Source organism: Cornus florida, unplaced genomic scaffold (assembly GCF_030987335.1).
Source record: "Cornus florida cultivar Cherokee Brave unplaced genomic scaffold, ASM3098733v1 CherokeeBrave_3.0.0_Hap2_Chr02, whole genome shotgun sequence".
In the NCBI taxonomy this organism is placed as follows: Eukaryota; Viridiplantae; Streptophyta; class Magnoliopsida; order Cornales; family Cornaceae; genus Cornus; species Cornus florida.
In genome coordinates, this window is record NW_026775572.1 from 31,471,405 (window position 1) to 31,493,437 (window position 22,033).

General features: G+C 33.1%; 2 protein-coding genes and 1 long non-coding RNA gene across 3 annotated transcripts in view; 2 read left to right on the forward strand and 1 right to left on the reverse strand.

Moving 5' to 3' along the window:
• The first annotated feature begins 1,697 nt into the window (after nucleotides 1-1,697).
• LOC132294564 (probable protein phosphatase 2C 5) lies at nucleotides 1,698-7,114 on the forward strand. Its single transcript, XM_059792474.1, has 8 exons — nucleotides 1,698-1,944; nucleotides 2,200-2,444; nucleotides 2,561-2,732; nucleotides 2,851-3,068; nucleotides 3,241-3,348; nucleotides 3,429-3,554; nucleotides 3,640-3,869; nucleotides 6,589-7,114. Exons 2-8 carry the CDS (start codon nucleotides 2,229-2,231, stop codon nucleotides 6,809-6,811), a joined length of 1,293 nt encoding a protein of 430 aa, XP_059648457.1. The 5' UTR covers nucleotides 1,698-1,944; nucleotides 2,200-2,228; the 3' UTR covers nucleotides 6,812-7,114.
• LOC132295959 (putative pectinesterase/pectinesterase inhibitor 38) lies at nucleotides 6,821-12,293 on the forward strand. Its single transcript, XM_059794214.1, has 3 exons — nucleotides 6,821-6,892; nucleotides 11,394-11,526; nucleotides 11,893-12,293. The coding sequence occupies exons 1-3, from the start codon at nucleotides 6,821-6,823 to the stop codon at nucleotides 12,291-12,293; spliced, it is 606 nt and encodes a 201-aa protein (XP_059650197.1).
• A 65-nt stretch (nucleotides 12,294-12,358) lies between these two features.
• The window catches only part of LOC132294565 (uncharacterized), a 48,419-nt gene continuing 38,744 nt past the window's right edge, over nucleotides 12,359-22,033 (reverse strand). Inside the window, exons 4-5 of the long non-coding RNA XR_009478108.1 lie at nucleotides 13,570-13,634; nucleotides 12,359-13,411 (exon numbers count right to left, since the gene is read on the reverse strand). This is a non-coding gene — a long non-coding RNA (uncharacterized LOC132294565). The remainder of the gene's footprint in view (nucleotides 13,412-13,569; nucleotides 13,635-22,033) is intronic.

A 22,033-nucleotide genomic window follows, 5' to 3' on the forward strand; every position in this document is an offset into this window, starting at 1 on the left:
AAATTATCGATTAAAAAACAAAGAGGAAAGAATGAATAATCTCTATCTCTAATTTGCTTTTCTCTACTAATATGTTTTTTTTAATTAAATATACAAGTATATATATATATATATATATATATATATCTTCCTCTGCGCTTTATATATATTTCAATTGGTTATCTCTTTCAAATATAACCTTAATAAAAAAATACCAAAACAAAATACAAATCTAAAAAAACTTTAAGTGAATTATGTAAATTAGAATTCTTTTCATTGAAAAAAATTGCAACTTCTGCTTTTAATTATATGATGATTTAATAGGATGGGGTTCTTATTCATGAGAAATAAGTCACTCATTTAGTTCTAATTTTAATAATTTAAATATTTAATCGAAAGAGTCTCCAAATAAATTGGAGTTATTAAGTTAAACGAGGGTTTGAATTCCGTAATCACCAATTTTGTTATTTTTCTCTCTTTCCAATATTAAGATCTTTTTCCATATTAAAAAATTACTTTTTAAAACTCACAAAACAACCAAATAAACATTCACCTAATTCAAGACACAATCACAAAATAAGAAGATTAATTCATGAAATATATCATTTTCCATATACATAAATCCTATTTTAGCAAGGTTTATTCTTCATTTATTGCCATGTGAATTCATTTTCATAAAAAAAAAAAAAAAATAGTAAAATAACAATAATTGGTTTTTCTTTGTCTATAAGGATGAGAATTTTGGTCATCTTAATCCACCAAATTCTTGCCAACCAACACATAGCACTTTCGTGACATCATTGAAAGGGACAAATGATGCGGTGTGAATATTCATAGACATTCATCATACTTACCATTATCCAAAAATGTCATATCATGTCTAATGTGCCACTAAGATATATCTTCTTCCAACAAAATCCACAAAAAGAAATAAATAAAATAAAATAAAAATCTAAACGAGAAAAAAAGAAAATTTTCATTATTACCATCCTACAAACTAAGTTACTATTGTGAGATTAATATTTGTGGAATTCACACCCACCGTGATGAAGTAAAGTCCGAGTAATATAAGGTGAAAAATAAAATTTTATTTTTGTCTTCTTTTAAAGTAAAAGACAAAAGCATCCTTGAGACTTGATTCTATTTCTCATTAATTGAATTATAAATAATAATGTTATTTTACATTAATTAAAAATGAGAGTGTGTTAATATCACCTCCTTATTATAATTCATGATAATTAGTAAACAAAATTAAGCATGGAGGATTTTAAGAGTTGGATTTAAGTGTTGGTGTTTTCATGACAATGAAAAATGGTTTTTTATATCTTTAGTAAAATTATTGTCACTTATAATTTTTGTCTATTTAAAATCACACTTAGTGACATTCAAATTATGTTATTAAACATAATTTTTAATAATGACAAACACTGAATTTAACATTTTGTAGAATCTATTCTTTTCGGATTTTTCAAAAAAAATTGTGTATTAAAAATCATTGAATACATCCTAGAGAATCTATTATTTTTAAATGGTGACAAAACTCCTTGGTTAGGACAGTAATTATTGAATTCGGACAAAACATCAATTGGTATGGGAAAAAAGGGACATCCATGCCAAGATAAACCACGATTGAGGATATTTTGGTCATTTCGATACGTTTCCTTTCGGCGATCACAACGAAGTAGTGTATATAGGACATAAAATGTCATTATCTGAGACTTATGCCCGAAAAACCGCCTTCTCCTCCCCGCGTTTCTCTCTCTCTTCTCCCTCTCTCTATTTTTCCTAATCAAATCATTGAAATAGCGGCGAGTTTCTTTCCTCTTTCTCTCTCTCTAGGGTTTTGAGAAATCCGATCGAAGTTCAGTTTGGTGGAGAAGTGAGAAATCCATTGCTGATTTTTGAGCTGTGTTCGATGCTTGACCCTCATTGCTCGATCTAGTGCTGTTTCTCAATGTGTACACTGTAAGTTTAGGGTTTCTGAATCTATCGATCTCCTATTTCTAGAATACGATACATATGTGGAAATGTGTGTGAATTTGTGTTTATGTATGATTTTTGTGCAATTTATGATATTTTTTGATTCCTTTGGTTATGTCGACATACAATGTTGCGATACATTGTACTCAACTGTGGATTATATAGAATATGTTTTAGATCGGTTGGTGGAATTGTGTGAAGAATGTTTATTTGATTTGCTTTTGTGGATTTAAAACGAAGGTCTCGGAAATGTCGAAGCGCAGATTAAAATGAGCCAGGCCGAAGTTGCTAGGATGAAGCCGAAGCCACCTCCTGTTCCGCTTGCGACTCTGATCGGTCGCGAGCTCAGGAATGAGAAGGTTGAGAAGCCTACACTTAAGTACGGACAGGCTGCTCTGGCAAAGAAAGGGGAAGATTTATTTCTGATCAAACCGGATTGCCAAAGGATTCCAGGCAATCCGTCAACAGCTTTTTCAGTTTTTGCGGTAATTTCATTCTCCAATTGATTATTGCGAGTTCATTTGAGAGTTTATTCTACTTATAGTATGAACATTGGTCATACTAGGTATAAGATTTTGGAATTTGGGTTTTTTGATGGTAGATTTTTGATGGGCATAATGGTATATCGGCGGCTATATTTACGAAGGAGAACTTATTGAACAATGTTATAAGTGCAATTCCCCAAGGAATTGGTAGGGAGGAGTGGCTTCAAGCCCTTCCCCGGGCATTAGTTGCGGGTTTTGTGAAAACTGACATAGAATTTCAGCAGAAAGGCATGCACCCACCTCTCTCTTTCAGTCTCTCTAGCCCTTTCTCTCTAGCTTATCATGCTTGCTCTTTTTGCATTTTTTTTCTACTAAGCTAATCTTTGCACTTTGATATTAATGACAGGAGAGACATCTGGGACGACAGTTACATTTGTTGTGATCGATGGGTGGACTGTGACAGTTGCATCTGTTGGGGATTCTCGATGCATATTAGATACGCAGGGGGGTGTGGTTTCTCTGTTAACAGTTGATCACAGGCTAGAAGAGAATGCAGAAGAGAGGGAGCGTGTCACTGCAAGTGGGGGTGAAGTAGGAAGGCTCAATGTCTTTGGGGGCAATGAGGTGAAATAAATTTGAATTTGCATTTTAGACTGCCCGAGAACAATCTTCTTATACTCTCTGATGGTCCTGAACAAGGACCACAGGGCTGTTAAATAAACTGAATTTGTTAATTTCTGGTAATTGTAGAGTTTAAAGCTTTCCTTCTTTTTGGCCAAACTTGTTTGGTTCATAGGTTGGTCCTCTCCGCTGCTGGCCTGGTGGGTTGTGCCTTTCTAGGTCAATCGGTGACACAGATGTGGGGGAATTCATAGTCCCAATACCACATGTTAAGCAAGTGAAGGTAGGTAGAGTTTTTCATATTGATGTTGGCTTTTCTTTGCTTTATGGTAATAATTCTCAAAACAATTTTTGTTGGTTTAGCTATCAAATGGTGGGGGAAGACTTATAATTGCTTCTGATGGTATATGGGATGCTCTATCTTCTGATACGGCTGCACAATCTTGCCGGGGTTTGCCAGCCGAACTAGCTGCAAAGCTGGTTGTTAAGGTGATATCAAACACAAGCTCTCTTCTTAACCAGCTTGAGGATCTGACTTTTGTAGTTTTTAATTCTCGTTTGTTCGGCTGTTTAGGAAGCTCTCAGGTCAAGAGGCCTGAAGGATGATACAACCTGCCTAGTTGTTGATATTATTCCATTTGATCACCCAGTTTTGCCACCAACACCTAGGAAGAAACCACCTCTGTTCAGTTCAATTATGTTTGGGAAGAGATCTCATAATGCTATGAACAAAGCAACAAAGCTTTCTGCTGTTGGGGTTGTGGAGGAATTGTTCGAAGAGGGTTCAGCAATGCTTGCAGAAAGGTGTGCATTCACAACTTACCTTAGTATAGTACAGCAGACACTATCAAACATTACAAGTGCGAATAATTCATATAGTTCACTGAATTTTTTTTGCCTCAATTGTTTGATTACTAGTCTTTTTTTTTTTCTTGGGTAAGTTTTGGTTACTGGTCATCTTAGGTACCATTGTGTGCATTTTTTGCTGTTCACTTATTTGTGCCAGTTTTGGATATTTTTTGGCAACTAAGTTCCGTTGATGAAAAAATTGTTTGTGTAAATAATAATTGTAGTTTCCATGTCTTTAAAGCTTTAAGGTACTTATGAAATTGTGATAGTAATTCAATCAGAATTAGTAGCTTTGAATGTTCTCATTTTCTCCCATCTTTTAATTTAGTGTTTTCACATAGCTAGAATTAGTCATCACATGTTATTGTCAGCTAAAAGTGATTTTACCGGTTGATAGACTCAACTCAATGAAATATTTTCCCAACTATATCGAATCAGTTACATCAATCCTGTTTAGTCAAAGTTAATATACATGATTTAACTTTCTACATGATTTAGTGCACTAGGACCATATGATAATCTAACTGCAAGGGGGATCCAGATTGAATATAGGGAGTGACGATATTATATTGTCATTTCGAGGTTAACTTGGATTACATTTTTTCTCTCTCGTGTCACTGGAAATCATTAAAAGACTGAAATTTTGAAGGGATAACCTAGTTTCGTGATATTACCTAGTTTCGTGATATTACCACAGTAACTGGTAGTAATCATATTATCTATGTCATTTTAAGCGTAAATTAGATAAATTTTTTCTTTCTTTAATTTTTTCGGTATGTGTGTGTTTGGGAAACCTTAGTATATAAAACTCTTGAAAGGACGATGTCATAGCACTAGTTTTGTGATATATATATATATATATATATATAAGAAGTAATGTTTCATTAAAGGAACTCAAGAGGGGAGTGCTCCCAAGGAGGAATAGATAAGGCCAAGAGGGCCAATTATCCTCTCAAGCTATTTACAAAATCAACAAATTCCTCCGAAGATTTACAAATTCGTCCATTAATCCAAAAGAAAAAGGAACACAATATGGTGTATTTGAGGGACAAAGTAGGAGTTTCCTCCACATCAAAAGATCTTGTATTTCTTTCATGCCACATACCTCACCATAAACAAAGGGGTGTGGCCCTCCAAGAATGTCCAACTCGGCTCCCCACCATACAACCTCTCCAAGCTTTGTTCATATCCACCCGAAAGCACCCAATGAACTCCAAAAATCGCCAATAACACATTCCAGGCATCCTTGGTCACTGGATAGTGCAAAAGGAGGTGGTTCACCTACTCCTCATCCTTCTTGCACACACAACAGCAGTTTACAACGATCTGCCTTGTCAGATCATCAATTGTCAAATGATTTCAAAATTTCAATTCACCAAAGTTTTAGGTTTTCTCTCAACTTTTAATATTGCATTCAAGATGTGTGAAAAACCGGTGAAATAGTGTATGCCAGTTCTTTTATTCCTTATTTACCTAGAAAACTTTTCATTTATTCTGAGAAAACCTTAACTATGCTTTTATAGAGCCTTCTAAAACAAATTAGTTGGTGTAAATTCTTTTTATGTAAACTTTTGTACAAGATCAAAGTGATTGTAGTAACTTTGTCTTGATTACTCCACTGGCATGAAACTCTTATAACATCTTCCATCATGATATCTCAACGATACTCAAAAACTGGTGAAACCTCAAGAGTAGGAGCTTAGTCTTGAAATTTTATCTACTAAATTCAACCGATCCAGGCCTACCGGTAAAGATGACAAAAATTCTATCCTCTTGTCAGTACAACGTAGATTATATTTGTCAATGGAGCAGAATCATTTATACTCAGCCTTATTAATTCATCTTGGATTCATTAAAGATAATGACCTTTGATGTCAATGGGGATACCAGGAATCGGTTCTTAAAATAGACAGTTTACGATGGACTGATGCTGTTATGTAGCCTTTGTTGACAAGGAGATAGTTGAATGATACAAAAAGTAGTCCCTCATCCTAACTATGTGGGGGTAATTAACAAGGTTTAATATTTTTTGGATTTGGGGAAGCTTTGAAAGTTTTTATGTTCATCACACTGATGAAAGATGCAGCACGTAGAATTGTGTTTGAAGATGTTGTATCAATGTCATCTGTATTCTGAGAGCAGTGGGTCGAAACCTAAAGACAATGAAAATTCAAAATGTTTTTATTTATTTAGTCACAGAAATCAAATGTCAAATTCTTATATTGAATACATTTTTATCAAATGACAAATACTTGTATTGAATGCAGTTGTATTCCAATCCTCTGGGTTGGGGAATTTTATTTCAAAAATGTTTTGACTATTCCTTGTGAAAATAATGGGGACGTTCCCTCCATTATCAGTTAGTAGTTCTTTATTAGAGATGAAACTCGCGCACAATTGCTATAGAAAATTGAGAAATTCTTTCAGCTGTTATTATTATTATTATGTCAGGATTTGATTGGCCCTTTAAGTACACATTTGCTTCCAATTGTCCTGTTCTCATATTGCCTTGGATTTGTAATTATTTGTTATGCCAATTAAAATCGACTTTGTGATAAGTTGACCTAGATGATGCAACTCTGTAGCCCAATGAGAAAATGAACTTTTGAATTCTCTGTCTCTCTCTTCTTTTGCTGTTGCCCCAAGCTTCACTTCATACTTTGTAAAACTGCAGGCTGGGTAAGGATATTCCTTTGAACTCAAACACTGGGATTTTCAGATGCGCAGTTTGCCAAGTGGATCAACCACCAAGTGATGGTTTATCTGTTAACTCTGGGCCCTTTTTCTCACCTGCATCAAATCCATGGGAAGGCCCCTTCCTGTGCACAACCTGCCGTAAAAAGAAAGATGCTATGGAAGGAAAGAGATCGAATACACCTGCTGCATTGACTGCATAATCTGGTAACATGGTAAATATTACTATATTTTTTTCTGGCAGTGTGAGCATGCTGGTTTTGTTTGCGGTGGTTATTGTTCAGGTGTGTGTAAGAAACGAAGTAGGGATATGGAGAGTTGTAGGTGTTTTGGATATTGGTGCAAGTTTTTGTTAATTCTGGTTTATGCTCGGCTGTTGGACTGACTGACAAAGAACGGACATGTTGTCTGATACATATGATTGTGGTAGTTTGATTCCTAACAGCTTGAATATGTAAGTAGAAATGTTGATTGAAAAATGATGGGTTTGCAGTATTATCTTTCTATATTTAGTTCAAGATTGCTGCTGCTGCTGCTTGCATTTGGTTTGTTTATCCTTATTTTCTCCCACCCTAAATTGTTAAAAAGGCAAGTACATTGAACAGGCACAAGATTGTCACAAGTTTTCACTTGTTAATTAAGTAGGACTGACATGGTTTGTTATGGTTTTTTATGGTGTTTTTTAGTAATTGTTGTATTATTTTCTGTCGTATACGAAGTAAAATAATTAAGCATTGTAATCATACTACATGACGCTTTTTCTTGGTGGATTTATATTATATGATCGTACTGAATATCTAAGGATCTTTCATTTCGCCATGTTATCATCATCTTCGTGTTGAACTTGGTTTAGCAATCGGTACCATTTGTATACCTAATAACCTTCTTTCTTTTGTACCTATATTCAACTTTATTATTATTATTATTTTCTTTCCTGGATATATATAGCTACACTTCATTCTTTACTCTAATTTTTTTTTTGGGTTCAATTGTCTTGTATATATATATGTTCATTTTTTTATTGGGTTTTATGTAATTTAATTGAAATATTATTATGAGATTGAGTTTTAATTAAAGTAATATTATAAAATTTGAGTTTTAGTTAATATGTAAAATTTTCTAATCTATTCACTATATGGTTAAGTATTATATATATATATGTGTGTGTGTGTGTGTGAACAAAGAAAAGTAAAGAATTGAGAAAAAGAAAATTGAGAAAAACAGTGAGAAACCATTCTCGATGAGCATAAATAAAATGTATAAGTACAATAGAATTAATTACAACTTTTATAATTAAATTTTCAACCAATTAAAGGTGGAACCGTGTCACTTATGTGACTGTGAATGATACTCTCTTTGGTGGTTAAATTAGAAAGAAAAAATAATAAATAATAATAAATGTGATTAAATTAATAAGTTGATTAATCATGTTTATTGGTAATTGAAAGAGTTTTAGAATTAATACCGGAGATTCGGCTTATAACTTCGCATTAAATCTGAATTCTTTTACATGTGTTCTTTCTACTAAGGCCACGTGTATAAGTTGTTTATGTGTATGTTTGGATTCACCAGTGTTCCAAGGATGATATGGAGTAAATGTTCTACCGAACTGGTTTCGATAAACCCATCTCATTTCAACAGGCCTGTACCAGTGGCGTAGCAAGGAAGAATTTCCTTCTATGGGGCAATCTTCAATGGCAATAATATATATATATATATATATAATTTGAATCAAAACAATATATATAAAAATTATAATATTGATTCATTATATTTCTATTTAGTACATTTCAAACGATTTTTTTTCAAAATTGAGTTCATTCAATTAAATATACTTAAAAAAAATCTTATTCAATGAATCAAGAATAAAATATGAAAAAAAAAAAATAATAACACAGTTACTTCAGGTTTTTAATATATCACACATGTAAAAAAAATAAAAATAAAAATTCATAATAGGAGTGAATATGTTATTTCATTGATTTGGGTTGCAAATAAAAACAAATTCTAAGTCATATTTAAAGAATAATAATTAGTAACATAATTACACAAACTAAATTTTGAAAGAATAACAACCCCTAAAATAATTTTGATAGTAATAATTAATAATTTTTTTAATTAAAATTATAATATCAAATAATAATCAAATTATATATATCAAATTTTAGAGGGAGCAATTATACAAATATAAAAATATTTCCATATAAAATTTAAAAACATTAAAAGTTAAGTTGGGGCAGTTGACCCCACTTGTCCCTCTATGACTACGCCAAACAACGTAGGTTTCACAAGTTTTTGGGAATCCTCTTCTGTTCCAAATTTTAATAAACCTACTAATATATAAACATTACAAAAAGAAAATGTTAAAGTATATAATTTGCATCCATTTTAAAATTATATACTTACAAAATTTTGAATTTCCCCTCAACATTTTTCGTTAAAGGTTGCTCCCTCTCCCTCTCACATAAAGTTCTAATTCTGTTCCTGGTATATGCAACAAAGTAGGATTTTTTTGGGACCCTTTGTTTTTTTTTTTTTTTTTTTTTTTTTTTTTTTTTTTTTTGGGACTTTGGCTTATTTAAAATTGTGAGATTTAATAATATTAATTCATATTATAATTTAGAAAGAACTCAATATCTTAAATTTTTATTATTTTGTTTCTTAAAAAAGAGAGTCAATTATTCTAATTTTTTACTTTAAAGGAAGCGTGTTAAAATTGGATTATTTTCTATAATACTATAAATCATTTAATTTTACAGAAAAAAAAACCGTATATCCGTGTAAAAGTTTCGAGTGGGACTAATGTTATACCCACTCAAGTCCCAAATCACTTTGTTTATGGAAATACTTACTTACGACATGTTTGGTATGCATTTTGTTAGTCAATTGATTTTGTCCATTATTTGATGTAAAAACAGAGGTAGTAGGAAAAGGTGAAAGAGAGGGGTACATAGAAATGTCTTCTTAAACATCAAACAACCTTTTAGTAAGACAAGCCAAAGTTAAATGGGATAATAATGTCTTTTTATAAGTAAAAATTGGTTTTACACAACTGAAAATTAATTTTTAGAATGTGAGTAAAAAATACACCAAAAATTTGTAATGTGAGTGATAATAATTTTCAAAAAGTTTATTAATGTGATAATTGACCAAACTTAAAAAGTATCGATAAAATTAATTTAATTTATTAACAACCATCATAGTTATTTATCGGAAAAAAAAAATAAAAATCAAGTTTATATTGGTGGCCTCCAAAACATAATGGACATACATCAATTTGTTTGCATAAAAATTGAACACCATGCGGTCCATGTCCAAATATAGATTTACACAGTGGCTTGGCATGTAGCGAAACATATATTAGAGTGAAATATGGGGGGTTAAAAGTCTCTTTCAGTTTAGTGCGACCCAATAAGTTGTTAGTCTATTCATTCTTCTTCCCTGCTATAAGTCCTGACTCTCTATCTTCGTTTGTGCTCACTCTGCTAGCTGTATCACCCTATTCTCAATCCTATGACTAGCAAATAGTGGGCCACATGAGTCAAAACTATTTAACTGTGACCCGTGCATTACCCAATTTTGGGTAAAGTGTCAAAAAAAACCCTCTGAATTATTGACTATTTGCAACACATTTCTTTAACTAAACAAAAAAAAAAAAAAACTATGAATTTAGTGTAATTAAAGACAACCCAGCAAGAGACTTGATCGAAAAAATGAAAAGACAAAAGTACCCTGACAAAACAGAGGAGCCCAAGTGGGTCTGACAAAAAAAAAATAAATAAAATAAGAAAAGAAAAATCCAAAATTTTTAGAATTAAACCCACAAATTTACCCAAAATGGAATGAATAACTGCTTCTAGACTTTGTGGTCCGTATTTGAGTTTTTGGAATTTTTGTTTTTCGTTTTTCAATGCATATGTGTCCTTTTAATTAGGGCGTAGCCACGTCACTTAAACAATAATTCAAAATACGAATATTAAATTGCATTCATGATGCTAATTCTTTTTGAAAAGTTAAGACTAATTACAAAACTATAACATTTATTTTGTTTTGACTTTTCAATTATATTAATTTGGAAAATACAAACAAAAATGATGGGCTAATAAGGATGTAACACTTGGTACCTTAATCTCATTAAGAAATAACAAATATTGACAGCTTATTTAGTTATAATTTTTACTGCTAATTTACTTTTAAACTCTCTTTGTACCACACATTTTAAAATACAAACAAAAATGATGGACTAATAAGGATGTAACACTTGGTACCTTAATCTCATTAAGAAATAACAAATATTTACAGCTAATTTAGTTATAATTTTTACTGCTAATTTACTTTTAAACTCTCTTTGTACCACACATTAAGTGTTCCATCCTTAACTTTATAACTTTTTAACATCTTTAGTATTATACTCTCTTTGTACCACATTTAATTTTTGGGGTTAGCTGGACCCTTGTTTCGAGGTAGAAAAAAAAAAGAAAAAAAAAAAAAGAAAGAGAAAACAAATAAGGAAGAAAATCAGAGTAGTAATATGGAAATTACATATTTATTTTAAAGCAGAAATTTTTTTCTTATTTGTTTTAAAGCAGTAAACCATCACTTCACTTCCACCACCTTCTATACCATCGCTCCTTTCCATCACTCCCAACTCTGCTGTTGCCTTCCACCACCTCCGTCACTGTCGCCACCGCTTTCCACCACCAACATGGCTGGTAGTTTACTTTGTTTCATTTTGTTTCTTGCCATTCCCATTTCCATTTCAGGGTTTAATTTGATGTCAAAAAGGATGGGAGTGGAGACTATCGCAGCATCTCAAAAGCCGTTTCTGCAATACCTAATTCAGCTTCGGCCACATACATCATTCACATCAAGCGGGGAATTTACAACGAAGCAGTAGATGTGAGAATGTATAAGAACAGTATTTGATCACTATCCCACTGGTATTGGGACAGACGAATCGGCCACCGTCAGTATTTGATCACTATCCCATCTCTCTTTCTTTATAAATGTGTGCGCCATTGATCCACGAATCAGATATTAAATTGATAAGATCATATACTGCACTATTTTTTTTTTTTTTTTTTGTATTTTTTTTTTGGGTAATTCGGGTATCCGGGAATGCACGAATCCTTAGGACCCTCAACAAGCTGAGACTAGTCACCAAGAACACCTATCGGGGACTCGAACTCCAAACCTAAGGCTTATGAAGCACCTCATGACGTGTGTATATTGTGTACATGCAGATACAGAAGCAAGACGTGTGTCTATTAATGTGTACATGCAGATATAGAAGCACAACATTTTGTTGCAAAAGACATCAGCTTTGTGAATTCCGCCGGAGTCAATGCCGGACAGGCAGTTGCTGTGAGAAGTGTAGGCTTAAATCATGCATTCTATAGGTGTAGTTTCAAAGGATACCAGGACACTTTGTTTATGATTTCCGGCAGGAAATTTTTCTACAAATGCAACATCTTTGGAACCCTAGACTTCATATTTGGTGACGCAGGCATCATGTTCCAGAATTGCAACATATACGGGAGAAATCCAGAGAATGAAGGATTGCCCATTATTGTTACAGCTGAATCAAGGGGTATAGCGAACAGTGAATTTTCGACATGCACTCTGTGCACTTATCGTCGTTCTTATACTGTAATTAGATATGGGTCCCACTCAATTGACACTTAGCTTGATTCAGTTAGAGAAATAGGTTATTTGTTTTGCTATTTCTTGAATAATTTTAAGCCTTGATTCCCTTAATGTCATGTGCTGAACATTTGGTTCCTTGTTGATTCAATTTTGTTTCAATTCGTCATCCTCCATCACAAATATAAGCTTCTTCTTGTTGCTGAATTTCTTTTCTTTTTTTTCCTGAATGGGATTTTTGTTTTATATATAAATCAGAATAGTACAATTACAAAACATGGAGGACATCCTCCGGTACAAAGCAAGTAATGGACTATGTCATTTTCAAACCAGCAAAGGAAATCCAAGCTAGACTAGAGTGAACCAGAAGAAACAAAAACAAAATAAACCAGAACTAAAAAATCCTGCTCTAAAATATTTTGATCTTGAAGTCCATTAAAGCTTGCATCTCTGCAACAATCTCCCTCAAACCAGAAACATCCACAGCATTGAAAATATCTGAGAAAAACTTCAGCAACAGAGTAATTCAAAGGCCTGCTCAAACATCAATCTTGAAATCCGATGAGACCAGCCCATTGTTATTAACCAAACTCCAATTCCAATTGAAACCAGAACTTTCCAGCTCTTCTCTCCTCTGCATCCAGACTCTTGCTTAGATTTTTTTCAAGCTCCATCTGTTCAGGTAAACACAAATCTGTATTTTTCTGTAGCAAGTTTTTGCTTATGGATTTTGTTTTTTGGATGAGTTTGGTTGTAGATTTGATTATGGATTTTGTTGGTTGGGTGATTTTTGTTGTGAATTTGATTTTTAGTTTAGTGATTTGGGTTTTCGATCAGTTTAGGGTTTAGAGATTTGTGGTCTTTAGAATACTGAACCTTCTTTTTCTTTGTAGAAAGTGTTGGTACATCTTCTTCTTTAGTGCAATCAAAGCCCAATTTAACAAATATCACAAAATAAGTCCAAAATATCTCCTATTCCCTGCTCTATCCTCGTATCTAATAGGCTGTATCCATCCGAATGTTGGTGGACTTCTCTTTCTCTATCCAACCGAATGTTAATGGGCTTAAATTAATGGAGATTTTAAATACAGCATTGTGCAAATTTTGTATGAAACGAGGTAAAGAATGATGGAACTGCTTTCAGAGACTGAAACCAAAACCTGCAAGCGAAATAACAAACCATGCCAGTCAGTACATTCCCAGATAGCTAATGCTGCATAATGAACCTAATCGAGTGAAGAAATCATATAAACATGGCTATGCATAAGTAATAGTTTTATACGTTTTAAAGCAACCAACCCATTCATGGTCATAATACCTTGTAAAGTGACTGTAAGAAAAGTTTCTCATCAAAACACCAACTGCTCATGCGCTTGAGGGGAGCTAAAAACCAAAAACAAGTACCAACGATCAGTAAGAACAAAATCTAAATAAATTATCCTCCATTTAAAAATAACTGCTCAAGACCTATCCGCATGCAACACTGTATCAAGTCTTGCAGTAGATGAAATTTTCAAAAAACAAGAAAATAAAAAATCATATAAATTCTCATAAAATTGAACAGAAGAATTTGAATATTGAATTACACAAATCTCGGGCTCACTAGTCGAAGGGAATCCAGAGGTGTGACTTGTGCAAATCTCAAAGTTATGGACAATTTTACTCATATTGAGTTGGAAGAGCTGAATCCCAAGGCCAGAGGTTGGAGCAAGTTAAATTATTAGTTAACCATCTGTACAAAATGTTAAAAAGAATATAACAAGAAAGAAAAACTTCAGATGAAAAATGAATTAGTTGAAGAAAACAACAAAAATCCCAAAGGGTACTCGTGGCAAATTGTGCCTTGACCATGCGTTTGGATTTAAAGTCATTGATAATACACACTTCATAAAGGGTACTAGATATAACTGTAACATTAGATATTAATCAGGCTTAGTTAGCTTAGAAAGTTTCACATGATATTATCCTAGATAGAATCCAGTAAATATAATATCCAAGAGTCCAACCCCATAAATGTGTCCTAGCAGGCAGGGGTAGAAAGGACAGTAATGGCTTTTCTACTCCTCCGACCTGGCATTCTCTAGAAGAAACAAAATTTAGGCAGGTCTCAAACATACTTGAACATTTTTTCACTGAAAAGTTGCTTGAAGATAAACAATTATGCACAGAAGAAAAACTTTCGTATATTAGCAGATTATTTTTATCTAATCATAACCAATTGAATGCTGAGGTAGTGCTTCAAGGATGTGATTTGAAAATAAATAAATAAATTGCAAACATATTGAAAGTTATCAATGTTTAAAAAATTATAAAATGCACAGCCAAGTGTTTCTTCATGTTTTTCATAAAGTATATCAAAACAAAAATTCTAAATTACAACCTAGGGTGTTGCTTTTATTGTGATCACTTGTCAATGACTTAACTATGTAAAGGCTTAATCTTCTTTGCAAAACTAGTGTTTTTCTTTTTAATTTATTCTAACAAGAAAATGGTAGTAATATGCATATCATACAAAGTATTTTTCTTTTTAATTTATACCTATATATATATATATTTTGTAGTGTACATATCTGAGTTAATTCAACACACACACAATTATACACATATATTTCCATGTTCCTTGTTGTAAACTGTATGTGTATCCTATTTTTCAAAAATGAAAAATAAAAATTATCTCACTTTATTTGTGGCTTATCGTGTCCACTCTTGTCTCCATGATCATGCTTCATCCTTGGATGCTATGAATGAGATGTTTCATATTGAGAGAGTACTACAAATTCCATACATAGATTCAAATAGAAATAATCACTAGCTATCAATTAAATTGTTACTCAAAATCTTGGATTGAATAAAATTTGGGATAACACCTAGTTTCTGCTGTGTTTTTACCTTAGGCAGAATTCAAATCATTTTTATGCGTCATGTTAACTGGATTAATATAACAAATATTACAAAACTATTTTCAAAAATTCATACAACCAAGTAGTTTTATGAGTTTTTATTTTCCGGAAACTGTTTTGTAAATTCTCTTAACCAAGCAGGTTTGAAATCTGAAAAAATTGAAAGCTGTTCTCTGAAAACTATTTTTGAGAACTGTTCTTGAGAACTATTCTCTGAAATGCAATCCAAGCAAGGCCTTTATTTTCAGCTCATTTTTTGACTGCTATTTACCTTCTAAAAACTGATTTTATTGGCAAAGCTTATGTTGCTGGGAATTTCAGTTTCACATTACCCTTTGAGTCTAGTTTCTAAATCATTTTTGTTTGCTCTGTTTCGATTTAAAATGAATTTTCTACGAATTTTTAACTAATTGCAGCGCAGATTTTGTTTTGTAGATGATTGTGATGTGTTTTTAAGTTGATAATTATGGGAGTAGCGCAGTGGGATTTGGTTTGTGGTTATTTGGGTTGAGGTATTGGTCTGATTTTATTTGGATAGTTTTTCCTAATCATGTTTTGTGATTGCCCCTAATTTCAGGTCGTTACACACATGTAGGCTGTAGAGATCAGTAGAGCAAAAGACAAACACTCCTCCTTGATACGAACACTCCTCTCCTTGATCCTCCATTTGCTCAATAAAACTCTATTGCTGGTGGAGCATACTTTCATCAAGCTTTATCAATCTTCAAAATGACTCTTTTACTTTGTTTCTTTTGGTTTCTTGCCATTCCAATTTTTGCTTCAAGTGATAACACCACAATTGTGGTGTCAAAGGATGGGAGTGGGAACTATAGCACCATCTCAGAAGCTGTTTCTGCAATACCCAATTCTAGTTCAATCACATACACCATTTACATCAAGCGAGGAATTTACAATGAAGAAGTACTTGTGGGTAAGGAGAAGAAAAGTGTCGTGTTCTTGGGAGATGGAATTGGCCAAACAATAATACAATTCAGCAAAAGCAATTCCTCAGGTTACAGGACATCCAAATCGGCCACTGTCGGTAAGTTACCAAATCCTCCCATCCATCTTTTTACATTGTCATTTTAAGACCATACATGTAGCTTCTACCCTCTCCATTGAATGGCTACCAGTACTTGTAATAAATTGCTCAAGACATAGGTTGTTATACATAACTTTTATCCTCTCCGTTAAATGGCCATCAGTGCTTCATTTTCTAATGCAAATTGTAGGTAAAGAATGTGAGGAAGTAACAGAGGAATATGGTATCGGTTTTGTTACTACTAAATGCGGGTTGGATTAATTTTTTTTAGGAATTATCCAAAAAACTTAATGGTTTCTAGATCTTAAAATATTTCTGAGGGTAATTAAAAGATACACACTAGTGACCATCAGTCTTCCAAGTAAATAAGTTGTCCTTAAGAGAAATTTACAGACAAATTTCAATTTAAATGTTGCTTTTCAAATGTTAAGTTCATGTTTTTAGTTACTACTCTTTATTCATACATATATATATATTGCTTCTTATTTTATCCCATTTAGATAACTATTCCCTGATGAAAACAATATATGAATAATCAGAATTATATTCGTGGTCCATGTCTTAATTTCGCTAGAAGACTGTCACAATAGCTACCACTAAAGCAACAATTTATTCACAAAGAAGTAGACCAACCATAGTTTGTGTATGACAAATAGAATCTGTAAGGTGAGGTGCTTGATTGAGCTGTTTTTTCATACTTTCTCCCATGTATCTGCAGCTAGTATTCATCCAAAAAGCATTAAAATAATTTGTTGCCCAGGGCAAAAGCAAAACCTTACAGCTACACACTGCAAAAAAAATACTATGTCCAATATAACAAAATACAAAGTCCAGTAGAGGAAGAGACGTCTCGCGATTTTGGATTACTCTTTGAAATTCTAATAACTATATACAATGGAATTCTTTAAATTTTCAGTTGTAATTAGGGTAAGAGAATCATCTGAGCTAGCAGGAGGCTCTCTATGATTTTCAATATGACAATAGCTTTATCTGGGTGCTGATACTGAGTGACATAGTGCAAATTTGTTGAGGAGGGAAAATTTAGCAAAGACAACAGAGATGTTTAGCTACCTTACATAATATTGTGATATTGCATTTGATCTAAAAGAAATGTGATTAATTGATAAAATGTTTCACTTCCTTATTAGACTCAGTGCACTGTAGAATCAAAAGTCATCTAACACTGTGTATATTGTTTAAACGCAGATATAAAAGCAGTATATTTTGTAGCAAAACACATCAGCTTTGTGAATTCTGCCGGAGTCAATGCCAGACAAGCAGTTGCTATTTTCAGTGGAGGCCTCAATGATGCATACTACAGGTGTTCCTTCGAAGGATATCAGGACACCTTGTATATCAAAAATGGCAGAAATTTTTTCTATGAATGCAACATATATGGAACCGTAGACTTCATATTTGGTGACGCAGCCATCATATTTCAGAACTGCAACATGTATGGAAGAAATCCCGGCAATAAAGGAAAGCCAATTGTTGTAACAGCTGATTCGCGGGAGAAAGTGACGGTAAACACTGGAATAGTAATTCAGAATTGTACCATTACAGCGGCACCAGATTTTGGACCATCGAATTCTTCCAGAGCATTCCTTGGACGCCCATGGAGAGAGTATGCAAGAACGGTGGTGATGGAGTCTTTCCTAGGGGATATCATAAAACCTGCAGGCTGGTCACCGTGGGATAACAGCTCCAGATTGGATCATTTGTCCTATATTGAATACAACAACAGGGGTCCGGGAGCTGCAACCAGTGGCCGGGTAAAATGGCCAGGTTTACAAATTACAACCAACTCTACCCAAATCCTACAATTTACTGCTAAAAACTTCATCAATGCTGGTGATTGGTTACCTTCAATTGGAATACCATTCATTCCGGGACTTATTGGAGGTTAAAACTAATGTAATTAAAATTATATGAATAATAAATGATGTGGATAGAAAGGAAAACTGAATTGTCCTACCAAATGTAACTGACTGACTGGTTTGAGGCTCTGTTAGTTGCAACTGGTTTTTTTAACTTTGCTATGTTTTCTGTAACTGTTTTCAAATCTTTGGTCTGTTTCTTGCGACTGGTTTTTTAACTTTACTCTGTTCATGCCTTCACTCGATTAGATTGATGATATCATACTTACCAATACCTAGGTATACCTGTTTTAATTTTGCTAGATGCAAAGTAGATAGTTAGAGTACGAGTAGAACTAGCTATATTCACTTGTTTCTTAGACTAGCTAATATTAGGTTCCATTTAGAGGAGAATTAGGTGTGACTAAGATGTGTGACGCAAATCAAGTAGTATTATGTGTAAATTTGTACTTTAATTAGACTTACGTAACTTTGATTGATAATTACAAATACATGAACGTTTGTAAAGTAATATATCTTGTTTTGATTAATGTGTAATTAATTGTACTTATACATAATTATGTTATGATCTTTGTACTTGTGTGCTCATTATTGATCAAAGTTTAAGTCTAGGATAACAATTGGCATCAATTAGGAGAGTTTAGGAATTACCAGGATTGATGATCTTAGTTAATCAATTGGTTGTGTGATTGTTTGCTTTTAGGTGTTTTTGTGTGAATTTTGATGATTACATGTGTGTGTTGTTGATTGGGTTTAATTTTAGGAGAATTAGTAAGGAACATAGGCTAACAATTGGAATTTTAAAATGGCTTAAGATGTCTGCCTCTTCAGCAAATTGCAAGACACTGAGAGCAGGTTTCTGGAATTCTATCCACTAGACGTCTACTCTAGTAATAATTTCAAAATAAAATTTTGACTCCAGAGAGTTAAATTCTTCACCATATAATTTTTTATTCAAATCTTCACTACTAAGATTTAAAGAGATAGGACTAGACACTAGAAGGAGATGAATTAATTATTCCTTTAAAGGAATAAGATTAATTGATTCTATAAACGTTTGGACTTAGACCATTTATTAATTCACATTTAGACCGAGAATTGGATCATCAAACTATGTAATATGAATTTACATTATTACATATCATGGATTTTAGCCTTTTACCATTTGGTATCATATACTTAGGCCTTTAAAATTTTATTATTGCCTTTGCATAAGATTACATGAACATGACTTAGTAACAAGCTAAGTTATTTATTGTGAATCGAAAGAGAAGTAAAATCAAAGACCAATGCTTAGTTGCTAAATTCATTAGTGCTAAATGTATTCCATTTTATGTAGTATATATTATATCATGTAGCTTATGATCAACAACAACAACCACAAAACCTTTTCCCAATTATTTGGGGTTGGCTACATGAATCCCATGTTTCCATTCCGCTCTATTTAAGGCCATAGTCTCAGTCAATTCACATGTTATCATACCTTTCTTTACTAACTCTACCCAAGTTAACTTTGGAATTGGTAGTTTATGAACACTTAGTAAATTGGAGAGGTCGTTTACTGTTACTAGGTATTGGTGATTCTGCATTTGTGTTATGACTGACATTTTTTTTTTTTTTTTTTTTTTTTGTGGTAAATGTGGTGATTTCCATTAATATAAATAAACATTCAGTACAATTATATGGATAATCTGCATTGTCTTCACCTTATGCCCTTTAAATGTTGCATTTGCATGTGCATTTTTATTAGTCAAATATATTTTGTCATTAAGAGGTTAATAAACGCAATTTTAGCTTAGCTAAATATATTAGAACACCTTATGCCCTTGCATTTGCATGTGCTTTTTCATTAGTCAAATATATTTTGTCATTAAGAGGTTAATAAACGCAATTTTAGCTTAGCTAAATATATTAGAACACTAAGTTATTGAATAAAGGAATTTTAGCAAACTTGTATATAACTACTCGCTAAGGCATTGTGTTCAAACTTGTATATCTCTACTCACTAAGGCATTGTGTTCAAACTTGATAATCTAAATTTCACAGTCTAGTTGTATTTATTAGATTATACTAGAGAGTATTAATTCTCAAGTTTTTGCATAAATCTCTCAATAGGTTTATAGTTGAACATGAAACTTTTAATTGGTAAATTTCCTATAGTTTGCCTAAAGACTCAATCCACCCCCTCTTCAGTCATTGTTTGGGCAATAGTGATATTCTAATCTGATTCTTACTTTTCATTGTGACATATAACTCTTTTTCATATAAGGTTCTTGGCAACTCTAATGGTAGTGACAGGAGGGGTGTTGAATTTGGAGTAGCACCACACGCACCATAAAGAATACGAATTTAAATAGTTTCAGAAGAACCAAACCCGCTACTCAACAGAGGATGAAAGGAGTTACGCTCTTATGGGGTTCTGCCCATATAAAGTTGATGTAACTAAAATCTAGAGGTGCAATGTCTATAATTGAATAGCTTTATAAAAATGAACCTTAAGAAAACATAAAAATCAAACAGACTTGACATCTGAGATTGAAATTGTTGAAGGATTTGACATATGAAATTGAAATCGTTGAAGGATTTAAAAGTTGAAGTTACACCCTCTCCAATAGCTTAAGCTTTTAGAGTAGACGGTTGAACATGGTATCAGGCATAGACGGTTGTTATCATGGTATCAGAGCAGGAATAGACGATTCAAACCTCACCGTCACCCTGATAATTAAAATTGAAACACGTGTTGGACCAAAAGAAATCCATACGTGAGGGAGCATGTTGAGAATAAATCATTAAAGAGGCTTTCCATGTTAAACCACCTAGTTCATGCACCTCATCATGTATGCAGATGCTGGTACACACACAAACACAAATGGACATGCACACATGTGCATGCACTCGCACACAGAGACACATCTGCACTCAACCACACATGCATTTGGATTAAAGAAATCATTTCATCATAAAGCATGAAAATAAAGGGAAAATGATCAACTAGCTGAGTTGTGTTATTAGACACACAATTAAGACAAATATTTATTGATTCAAATAATCGGCTAGATCAAATTATTATGAAAATAGGATTTCAAGCACAATAAAGATTTTATATGGCATAAAATAGCATGTAAATAGGACTTATCATAAAAAAAAAAAAATAGCATGTAAATAGGATTTGCGAAATGAAATTCACATGCCTTGCACATAAAACATGAAAATCATCAAAGGGGAAAAAAAAAAGGAAGTTTATATGGCATTGTAACAATATAGAATAGACAAACCGAAGAGTCAAATAATGTTGAAAAAGAGATATTCGGTTTTAATAAGACCAGATTTTAGGGGATATGATAGGTGTGTAATCAATGACTAAGATTAGGAATTTTTGTTAGTGTACAGCCTGTAATTACAGCCTATAACTTGCTGTTACAGCCTGTAGTCAGCTTGTAGTTTCCTTTTGTTAGCCCCTTGTATTTCCTATTTAACTAAAGCATTGTAAACCATTCAAAGTACGGCAATATACAGATTCTTTTCAATCTTGAAATCGCCTATTTGGTATCAGAGCATCTTACTGATTCTTCTGGAAAAAAACCCCTAGCTGTCTCTTTTTTTTCTCTCTTCCAAACAACCCTAATCACCATGTCTGACGATGTACCTGAGTCCAAGACCAAGACCTTTGAGTCCCAAGTCCAAAACTCTCAAACACACTCAGTCCAGATTACCACAATTCGGCTAAATGGTGAAAACTTCCTTCGCTGGTCCCAGTCCGTGCGGATGTACATCCGAGGTAGAGGCAAAATCGGTTACCTGACAGGAGAAAAGAAGGAACCGAAACCTGAAGATCCATCCTACTCGACCTGGGATGCAGAGAATTCGATGGTGATGACCTGGTTGGTGAATTCTATGGAGGAGGACATCAGTTCTAATTATGTGTTACCACACAGCAAAAGAACTCTGGGACAATGTCAACCA

Bases quoted from the DNA above. Each gene is read 5' to 3' on its own strand.
- LOC132294564 (XM_059792474.1), top strand. From the start codon at position 2,229: ATGAGCCAGGCCGAAGTTGCTAGGATGAAGCCGAAGCCACCTCCTGTT. The intron at 2,445-2,560 runs GTAATTTCATTC...TTTTGATGGTAG, and splicing joins CAGCTTTTTCAGTTTTTGCG to ATTTTTGATGGGCATAATGG. The intron at 2,733-2,850 runs GCATGCACCCAC...TATTAATGACAG, and splicing joins CATAGAATTTCAGCAGAAAG to GAGAGACATCTGGGACGACA.
- LOC132295959 (XM_059794214.1), top strand. From the start codon at position 6,821: ATGGTAAATATTACTATATTTTTTTCTGGCAGTGTGAGCATGCTGGTT. The intron at 6,893-11,393 runs GTGTGTGTAAGA...GATGTCAAAAAG, and splicing joins TTGCGGTGGTTATTGTTCAG to GATGGGAGTGGAGACTATCG. The intron at 11,527-11,892 runs GTATTTGATCAC...GTGTACATGCAG, and splicing joins TGTGAGAATGTATAAGAACA to ATATAGAAGCACAACATTTT.